A 10407-nucleotide genomic window follows, 5' to 3' on the forward strand; every position below is an offset into this window, starting at 1 on the left:
TTCCAGGGTATCAAATGGAACAGCTTCAACCAGGTGAATTCAGGTTTAATGCACTCTGCCTGCGAAAAAAATATGATACAAAATTGTAGTTTTATGTTTATAGACACGACTAATTGATCTGTGTCTTGACTGAGTCTATGCACAATGCTGAATACTTGTCCCGACTCAGGATCTGAGAAAACAGCACCCCCTTCTGTTTAACTCATAAACTCAATGCAGTAGTTCACAAATTAATGTGAGTTTAGACTGTCAGTATTCACAAAAATCAATTATATTAACTTTACAATAATAAGGTTGGAAATATATATATATATAGTATTTATTACATGATATAAAAAAATACATTCGCAACATATTGCACAGTTGTTTGACTCGTTTGGTGTTTTAAACTGAAACAAAGCTGAGAGGTGTCCTGTAATATTATCAAAAAACGAGTCAATTGAACTAACCAGCTAGAGTGGTAAACAAATAATGCAATAATCGTCAAACCGGAAATTCGGTGCGAAAGAAGTCGGAAATGAAGTGGATTGCTTTCACGCACTACATTTCCCAGAATGACCTGCGTGTCGTTTACGGGCGTGTGATAGAAATGAAAACTGGATCATCTGTAGACTTTGATTTAGCATCAATGGTGAGAATCTACTTTGTTTGCTTAAATTCATATGCGAGATTTATATTGTGTCATTATGATTTTTTACTGATTAAGAGATGAATCCTAATTGTTACATTTCGTAAAGCTAAATGTGATGTCTTCCTAAAGCTGCTCGAAAAAGCAACTTCGTCAGCTAGCTACAAGAGCTAGCCAGCTCACTTCAGACATGCGAATTACAAGTACATGATCAAACGTATCTCCTCTGTTGACTTAAAACACGTGTGGTTAGTTTATATAGAAAATCAAATAATACAAATACTGTTATGCCTTTTATTTCCGAGTGATGTGGCGCCGATAGAGCGCGTTTTTCGCAACCACCAGCTAACACAATCTTGGCTCTGTCTCAAAACATAATAGCCTGTCTATCTAGACAATATTTTTGACATTTGGCTGCTCCCTAGACAACAGCAAAACGTAAATATAACGCATCGGAGTTGAATGAGTTTTGATTTCTTGATAGCGTCATGTTGCTCATTTTAAAGCCCTAGTGTTTGTTTATTCTGACACATGTATGACATGTTTTGACATTTTGTCCGAAAGTACGTCTTTCTGTTACTGTCTGGAAATTTGAAGACTGGTCACACATGTTATGCAATGTACACATCTTGTTTCATAGTTTTACCTTTAACGATGCTTTGAAAACAAGAGCTTTTGGTTAATATTTTATTATGGTGTTTATCAGAAGTTTAGATGAACCTCTTTCACCTACGTAGCAGCAAAAAATGTAAATGAGGGCTGTCACATCCGCGTCTACGTTACAGTTATCGTGGCCGGAGTAATTTGCGATACTCATATGATCACAATACTTATTGAAAAGGGTTTTACAAAGAAATAAATGAAGCTGCCAGTCAAATTCATCTTTGAATAAATATATTTTTTCAGCATATCACACTCAAAGTATGAGAGTAGGCCTGTGAAGAGAGAGAGTTACCATTTTGGCTCTTTGAATGCATGCTGGATTATTCATAGTTATTTATTATGATACGTGTATAATGCACAGATTATCCATAATCATAGTTTTTAATATTATGATTATTGTGTATGATTAAATTGATAGGTCATCCAAAAATAAAAATTCTGTCATTGTCAAACCTGTATGACTTCTGCAGAACACAAAAGAAGATATTTAGAAAAATGTTGTTTACCGAACATCAATTCACTTCCATTTGTTTTGTCTACCGCAGTTCGGTTATCCACATGATGACAAAATGTTTTCATTTTTGGGTGAACTATCCCTTTAAATCAGTGATAGTGATTTAAGAACTTTAATTTTGTGTATTTATGCAGGTTTACCCAGTTTGTGTAGTGATACTTCTTACAGTATATCATCACTCTTTGTCTTAAATAAGCCTGTATAAGAATGTGATTTTTATCTCGATGGTTTGAATTGTTTGCTTGGTCACTGCGTCTGTCTAGTTATTATTGTTTAAGAGATTTTTGTTTGAGATGATACCTTTTTTCTCTTCATACAGGCTGCGGCAGATCTTTTCCACAGGGCATTGCTGTACTGTGAGCTGTAGTAAACCAACACGTTTTAAAAGATTCTCAGAAGGATCTGTGGCAGAAGCCACCATCCCTGTACCTGAAGTTCCATCACCTGACAGTTCCAACTATGTAAGGACATGTTTTTTTGTGTTTTTTTTTATTATCGAATGAATGAATAAATTCTTTCTTTCTGTTTCTGTAAATGTAGAGCAAAATGGAAACCAGCTTTGGAGCTACATTTCCAGCAGTCCCACAAGTAGCAAAAGGTCAGTATCGTCTGTTTACTACTCGTACTTGGTAAATTATGCATTTAGTAAGCAAAAAAATAAGTGGACCACCTTAGTGGGGAAGAAAATGTATCTTGACACTCTATTAAAGAAACATGTACTGAATGAAAATGAAATGGATAGTTTCAATTCTATTTCTATTATGAAATAAATAAAATCCAATCTTTGAAGCTATTCTGAAAGGAATTATTATATATAGTAAGTGGACAGAAATGAATAAGGCTATCTCACTAGCAACAAGATTCAATCAGTTTTTTTATAACTATGCTCTTCTGTTTCAGCAGAAACAAATTACAAACAGCACCGTAGGACCCCCTCATCTTCCAGCACCCTGACCTACTCCCCTCGTGATGACGATGATGGCATGGTAATCACAACGCCATCACTATTTTAAAAGACAGCCAATCACATTTACATATTGAAGAACTGAATTGAGGGACCTGCATTTTCATTTATGGCACTGGCTGGCAATGAGAGTTGCTGTCATCTGGTCTAAAACATACATAATGCAAAAGCATACGTTTGCTGGAGGAAAAATTATGATTTGTTAGCTTTTTTTTTCAGTATTAGTATTCTCATGTTTGATATTGGTTTGAATGAGTGAAAAATGCATCTTTACTACTTCAATGCCATTCCAACAATATGTAAATTCATTTAAAGTTACTGTTTATTTGCAGCTGCCTATCAGTACCCCACGCCGCTCGGACTCTGCCATCTCTATTCGCTCCCTGCATTCCGAGTCTAACATGTCCCTCCGCTCCACCTTCTCTCTGCACGAGGAAGAGGATGACACAGTGAGTGTCAACAGATCTTGTGTTTCCTATTCATATGCTTATGTAGTACATTAAAATGACAGACATGTCAGAAGATGAACATTATTTTCTCTCTTTTCTTCTTTTCCTGCCCAGGAGCCGCAGGTGTTTGCCGAACAGCCCTCGGTAAAGCTTTGTTGCCAGCTGTGCTGTAGTGTGTTCAAGGACCCGGTCATCACCACCTGTGGCGTGAGTCAGTCGGCCGCCCTCCCTCCCCTCCCCCTTCAGGATAGGGCTGTCTGTCACGATCTGGTTGCAGGCCATGTGCATTGATTTCCTGTCAGCTTGTGTTGTGAACAGCTTGCCTCATTGACCCATTTTTCTAGGGCTGTCGAACACCAAAGTACAATTGTCTGTTGAGAGATGAATTGCTTGTGAATTAGCTGAGTGGATGGAAATGCAAATCTCACTTTTTCTGTCGTTCTTTTTCTCAGCACACGTTTTGCAGGCGATGTGCCTTGACCTCTGGTAAGGATAGACATTTTCTACTAACACTTGTCAGACTTTTCCATGACTATTTCTGCCAATAGAATTACTGTGGAAGTGCGGCAAAAGAGCTTAGCATTGCCGCCCACTCCCATGAAGCATTGCGATTGGTTTGAGCGAGCCCATTCGCCTACGTCTTTGAATCACTTAATAGCCAACTGAACATTTTGTAACTTTAAGTAATTTGTAATTCATACCAAAAGCCTTTTGTTTGTGTACTCACCTCATATTTCTAAATGTTCCTCTTTCATCCTTGTATTTCACAATCTTGGTTTTATGTCAATGCTTTCGGACACATAATATCTTCGTTTTTTTCAACGATCTGTGTTTCCGCAGAGAAATGCCCAGTGGATAATTCCAAGCTCACAGTGGTTGTGAATAACATAGCAGTGGCCGAGCAGATCGGTGAGCTCTTCATCCACTGCAAGTACGGTTGTCAGCCTGCTGCCTCGGGCAAGCTCGGTGCCTTTGAGGTTGACCCACTTGGATGTCCTTTTACCATCAAGCTTAGTACCAGAAAGTGAGACAATGCTCTTACACATTATGGGAATTAGTTTTTTATGGTTTGCGGAATCTCTTGCGAAATCATGAGCTGTTATTACACAACACACGCAATGACTTTTGGTTGTGTCTGTTTTGTTTGTGACAGAGATCATGAAGTAAGCTGTGACTACAGACCGGTGCGCTGCCCTAACAACCCCAACTGTCCTCCATTGCTCACCATGAACCTGGAGACCCATCTGAAAGAGTGTGAACACATTAAGTGCCCTCATTCCAAATATGGGTATGGAAGATAAAAAACACATTAGTAGGAGCTAAAGCTAATTCCATCCATCTCTAAAAACAACAACCGTGAATTTATTCTTCTTGGCTTTTCCTCAGCTGCACCTTCATTGGTAATCAGGACACATATGAGACACATCTGGACGTGTGTAAGTTCGAAGGGCTGAAAGAGTTTCTGCAGCAGACGGATGACCGATTCCACGAGATGCAGGTTACTTTGGCACAGAAGGACCAGGACATCTCGTTCTTACGCTCTATGCTCGGCAAACTATCTGAGAAACTAGACCAGCTGGAGAAGAACTTGGAACTCAAGTTTGGTAAGTTAACTAAGCCAACTTTTAAATATTTTTAGTCCCAAAAGACATGTAACCTTTCATTTCTTCTGCTATTGTGTCAGATGTGCTGGATGAGAACCAGAGCAAGCTCAGTGAAGATCTGATGGAGTTCAGAAGAGACGCTTCTATGCTGAATGTTGGTCTATTTTCACATATTTATAGTAACAGTCCTTCCAGTATTCTGAGTATTCTCCACACAAAAGTCAAGCAGCTTTATAAACAAATTGTCTCTTTTGCAGGATGAACTGTCCCACATCAACGCCAGGCTCAATATGGGAATACTGGGCTGTGAGTGTTAATGCTCCTTAATTTTTATGTATGTCATGGATCAGATCATAGTCTAACAATTTGACTATGTTTTATAGCCTACGACCCCCAGCAGATCTTCAAATGCAAGGGAACCTTTGTGGGCCACCAGGGTCCAGTGTGGTGTCTCTGTGTGTATTCTACCGGCGATCTTCTCTTTAGTGGATCATCAGACAAGTCCATCAAGGTATCTGACATCAGCATTCACTTTATCTCTGTTCATCTGATTTATGTGTCATTTATTCTTTACGAAGATAAGTCTTCTGTACGTCTTTTCTGTACACAGGTCTGGGACACGTGCACAACATACAAGTGCCAGAAGACCCTAGAGGGCCATGATGGCATAGTGTTGGCATTGTGCATTCAGGGGTAAGCATTCTTGGCAAAAGTCAACAGGAATCTAAATGGATTATAGTCATCTGAAAGGAATAGAATTACCTTTATAAGAAATATGATCAATTGTCAAGATAGGCAGACACCATCTAGGCTGTGTGCACATTTAAAATGGCAACTAAAAGGCAAGTAGTTATAGTTTAAAGGCTAATAGTTTTTGTTGTCATTAGACTTGGGCGATCTTCCCTAAAAAGCATATCACGATCTTTGTAATAAAGAATCTCGATCCACAATCTGAATTGAAAATATTAACTTTTTTGCACGTAGCACTGGGGATACAGAGGTTTAAAGTTGTACTGGTAGCACAAGTATAAAACGTCTGTTATCAGCTTTAATAAACACAAATGCAGATCATCACAAATAGACTGGTTTACAACAAAGGACATTAATGTTATATACAAATGGATCCATTAGGGTCATATCGTTTTAAGTTTACCCATCTTTTATTGTTCTGTGTTGTTCGTTTTTTGCTATACAATAGTAATACATTTGTCCTTATAAAAATACTATAGTATTTTCTAGGCCTATAGTAAACTGCAAAAAATCCTGTTTACCACAATATGATATATCAAATACTATAAAATCCATATGCACATTCACTCATACACGCAGAACCGGAAGATGACGGATTTAAATAGCAGGATTCCACGTCCGCATCACAGAGATCACAGGGCTCTAGATATAGGCTATATGAACTCAAGCCGGGAAACGAGTTTCAATCACAAAAAAGACTAAAGTAAATTAGCGGTGCGGCATAGATTAATGTCACACACAAACAAGCACAAGGACAAACACACTTCACACAAACAAGCCGCTCTGTCTAATGCACTTGCAAAACTGTATGACATGAGTGCTACGCTGGTAAGTTTTTGTGTTCAATTCAGTATTAGTCGGTCCCTTTCTTGGCACTAACTCCTCTCGTCTGCCTCTTCGCTAACTTACTGATTAGTTTTCAAATAATGGAAACAGGCGTGGCAGACACGTGATATATTTTGGACAATCAGCACGGGTATCTAGCAAAATCAATAGCTGTTCAATTGCAGCACGGCAAGAGTGAATTAAAAGCATACAGAGCTCTCTGCTCTTGCAGTGCTACAATGTTATACGTCAATGGGTCTTAGCAGCGCTAAATGATGTTGAACACACCTCTTGGTACCTAATTTAAATTACCGCTAATTTAATTCCAATTCACATGATCTAAAAAAGTTTACAGCAATAAAAGCAAGATAGATCTGCATTATTATTGGGAAGATGTCCTTAAAGTTTATCTTCAGCCTCCATGTCCTGTTGAGCTATTTCAAACGTGAGGTTTCAGGTGGAAACTAGTTCTCTGCAATCCGTATACTGGCATTCTGTCTGACCTCCGTTCTGGCACTTTTCATGATCGAATCAATCCCCAATTTACAGAATCAAGTTCCCACATCTTCCTACGTTTTTCATCCAGTTTCCTGTTTCATTCAGTAGCAAGTAACATTATGGAAGTAAACTGGCTTGCGACTGCTATGTTGATTTTGAGAGGTTAGAAGGTTGACCAGAACACCAAACCTCATTCTTTCCTTCTTTTGTGCTGCAGGAACAAGCTGTACAGCGGCTCGGCCGACTGCACGATCATTGTAAGTGTTCTTAAACTGCACTGCTCGAGGTACTGAACTATTCAATGGTCTCAACATGGCATCATATTTGCTGTCCCACAGGTTTGGGACATCCAGACCCTGCAGAAAGTGAACACCATCCGAGCGCATGACAACCCGGTGTGCACGCTGGTGTCCTCATACAACATGCTCTTCAGCGGCTCTCTGAAAGCCATTAAGGTCAGTTGCTCTCCATCGATGAGGTAAAGTGAATGTTTGCAGGGACAAGCTCAATCAAGCAGCTAATATCAGGGCTGATTCTGTCCCATTTGATGATGTGATTTTGGCCGTATGAGTGCCCTGGATGGTGTGATTGAAGCTCCACGGACTCGTGATGCCGAGGCACGAGTGGGGCAGAATTGGATCCACTCGGCTCTGAGAGCCCGTCTGAAGAGTTCACGCTGTGCTCGTGTCACCATGGTGACGTGTGGGTGGAATGAGGGAGTGGAAGCTTAACGGAAGAATGATCTCATCTCTCTGGGACTTTCCAGTTTACAAATTGTGGATGTTCTTGAGATGATGGAACATTGCTCTCTCTCTCTCTCTCTCTCTGTAGGTGTGGGATATTGTTGGCACGGAGCTGAAGCTAAAGAAAGAACTAACTGGATTGAATCACTGGGTTCGAGCTCTGGTTGCTTCTCAAAATCATCTGTACAGCGGATCCTATCAAACCATAAAGGTTAGAAACGATGGTACTGCTTGAATAGGCTTAAATTCCGATGTACCCAGATTTCGTTATTCAGACACGTATGTAGCTTGCATTGATGATCAGCACTGTCCTTTAACAAGAACAGATTAGAAGCAGTTAGCCACATTGTTCAGTGTAAATGCTGAAGAAAGAGATCAGATATTGTTGCCTGTTGTATAACATGACTTAAATCCAAGCTCCTTGTCATTTCGAGTTGTTAAATTAAGACTCCAGGGACAGGAAGCAGGAGGCAAACTACAGCACCGTCCTTACGGCTTCCATCTCTAGGCAGATAAAGCTCAGAGAGAGAAAGCAGTCGCGCAGTATTTCACTTCTTGTTGTCCGTGCTTTGCATTCCACAGTTTATTTGGGGGGAGGGCTATAGCTCAACTGTGATTGGTTCAGCCCATGAACACTCCACAGTTGCTATAGCTATAAGATAACAGAGTAGCAGTGGAATATTAAAAAGGGAATTAGTTTCAAAAATCAAATATTGGCAACCAAGCAATCGTTTTGGGTACATTAGTGTGCAAACTGTTCAATGTGCATAAGTGTAATGTTTACTAGTAAGTTTGTATAGAGTTGTTACGTGTTCTTCTTCCCCTCAGATCTGGGACATCCGCTCTTTGGAGTGCGTTCATGTGCTTCAGACCTCTGGGGGCAGTGTCTACTCCATTGCAGTTACCAACCACCATATAGTTTGTGGCACCTATGAAAACCTCATTCATGTACGTGACCTTTACAAAATATTCAAGAAAATTCAAATAGGGTTTCATCATGACCATTTGTAGTCCTAAAATGTGATAGAAAGTGTTAGAAAGATAGAAACATTTGTTTTGTGTTACTCTTTGAGTGTTTTAGTGTAGAGCAAAACCAGCAAGCCATCATAACTACTAGTACATTCTTTTATCTATAATTGTAGGTTTGGGACATTGAGTCCAAAGAGCAAGTGCGGACGCTGACAGGACATGTTGGTACAGTGTACGCTCTGGCGGTCATCTCCACTCCTGATCAGACAAAAGTCTTCAGTGCCTCCTACGATCGCTCGCTCAGGGTGAGGCATTGAGTTCAGCTTGCATTTGAAATGTGAAATGGTGAACTTCTGCAACCTCCTTTTACCATTTTATCTCTCCAGGTGTGGAGCATGGACAACATGATTTGCACCCAGACTCTTTTGCGCCACCAGGGCAGCGTGACGGCACTCGCCGTGTCCAGGGGAAGACTCTTCTCTGGAGCAGTAGACAGCACAGTAAAGGTTGGATGTTCTTAGGTCACTATGCTATCCATTTTCTGTGCCACGGAGATCTGTCTGTCGGAGCTTTAATAACGTGTTATTTTCTCTCTTTAGGTGTGGACGTGCTAAACCAATGACAGCCAATCAATGTTTCGAACACTTAGATGCAGACTTATGAAATGAATTTGAAGTGATCATCAAGAGAACAACACTGCGCTGGACCTGAAATGTTTCATTATTGTCTACCCATCTGGGTTTTTTTTTTCATTTAAACCCATCTGTTATCCTGTAGTTTGGACTCGGGCATCTGCACTGTGAATTTTGTCTCCACAGCAAAGATCGGTCTGTGTATGTGAGTGCTGGATGTAGCTCTACATACCTTGATGACCGGACCCCGCTTATGAGCAACTACGAATCATGTTGTGCAACACACATTTGGAACAAGGCCGACTTCTATCCGTAGTCATTTCCTAAAGTGTTTTTGATTTATATGTGGATATACTGTACGACTGAAGGTCCAAATGAAGCTGAAATTAGTGCTTGCAGGTCACAAAAATGCTGATTCAGTGGCATCCTGTGATCTTTGAACTCTGACCTTTGTGAGCCGCAGTCTCACAACTGAGTGCCTAAGCTTCAAATCTGACGCCACTGGAGATGTATGTAGACTCTCTAACAGAGCGATCACTCTGCTTGTGCAGGCAGCATTGTCCCAGGGCTGAATAAAGAAACTAAACCAACCTGGGGCTGAAACAGCAGAGCATTGTTTGGAAACAGTGCCCCTGATTTTTCTCTCTAAAATTGACAGTGCCAATTCAGCATCCTGAACTGCTCAAATGTTTTATAAATGGTTGTATGTGAAACCTTTGTATGATGGTGTAAACACCATTTATCAAACTTTATGTAGATAACGCAATGTTTCTTTGCCAAAGGCTCATGCAATTTCCATGTTTGCCATGGAAACCAAGCTACTAACACTTTCACGATGTAACGGAAGCAGGTAGTTATTAAATCAGTTTTGGAAGGTTGGGCTAGTTTAAGTGTAATACAAAGCACTTAGGAAACATATAATCATGAAAGGTTGAGCGGCTTTGAAAAGAACACTGCATAGTCTGTTCAAAGGCTTAAAAAGGTATCAAAAACTGCTGCTATTTTGGATATCATGTTGCAGACAGAGCTCAGATTTAAGACTTTTCTGTTGAGCCTTACTCCATTTCACTGCTGATATGAAGACAGTTATTTGTATAAACCTCATCAGCCAGATTTTACCATTAAAGCTGTATTGTTGATGCTTATATAGAGTGAACCGTCTACTTTT

General features: G+C 40.0%; 1 protein-coding gene across 2 annotated transcripts; it reads left to right on the forward strand.

Annotated features, from left to right (window-relative positions):
* Positions 1-549: 549 nt before the first annotated feature.
* traf7 (TNF receptor-associated factor 7) lies at positions 550-10384 on the forward strand. Of its 2 annotated transcripts, none has more exons than XM_056751777.1 (21): positions 550-631; positions 2125-2266; positions 2346-2403; positions 2706-2791; positions 3102-3218; positions 3333-3425; positions 3671-3704; positions 4059-4242; positions 4372-4506; positions 4605-4822; positions 4903-4976; positions 5080-5128; positions 5206-5333; positions 5433-5515; positions 7113-7152; positions 7234-7350; positions 7727-7849; positions 8467-8586; positions 8781-8912; positions 8994-9113; positions 9207-10384. In XM_056751777.1, the coding sequence occupies exons 3-21, from the start codon at positions 2352-2354 to the stop codon at positions 9219-9221; spliced, it is 1920 nt and encodes a 639-aa protein (XP_056607755.1). In that variant the 5' UTR covers positions 550-631; positions 2125-2266; positions 2346-2351; the 3' UTR covers positions 9222-10384. The 2 variants fall into 2 exon arrangements, with proteins under 2 accessions (XP_056607755.1, XP_056607757.1); XM_056751779.1 differs by having other exon boundaries at positions 2709-2791.
* Positions 10385-10407: the final 23 nt, after the last annotated feature.

Source organism: Triplophysa dalaica, chromosome 7, assembly GCF_015846415.1.
Source record: "Triplophysa dalaica isolate WHDGS20190420 chromosome 7, ASM1584641v1, whole genome shotgun sequence".
Classification (NCBI taxonomy): Eukaryota; Metazoa; Chordata; class Actinopteri; order Cypriniformes; family Nemacheilidae; genus Triplophysa; species Triplophysa dalaica.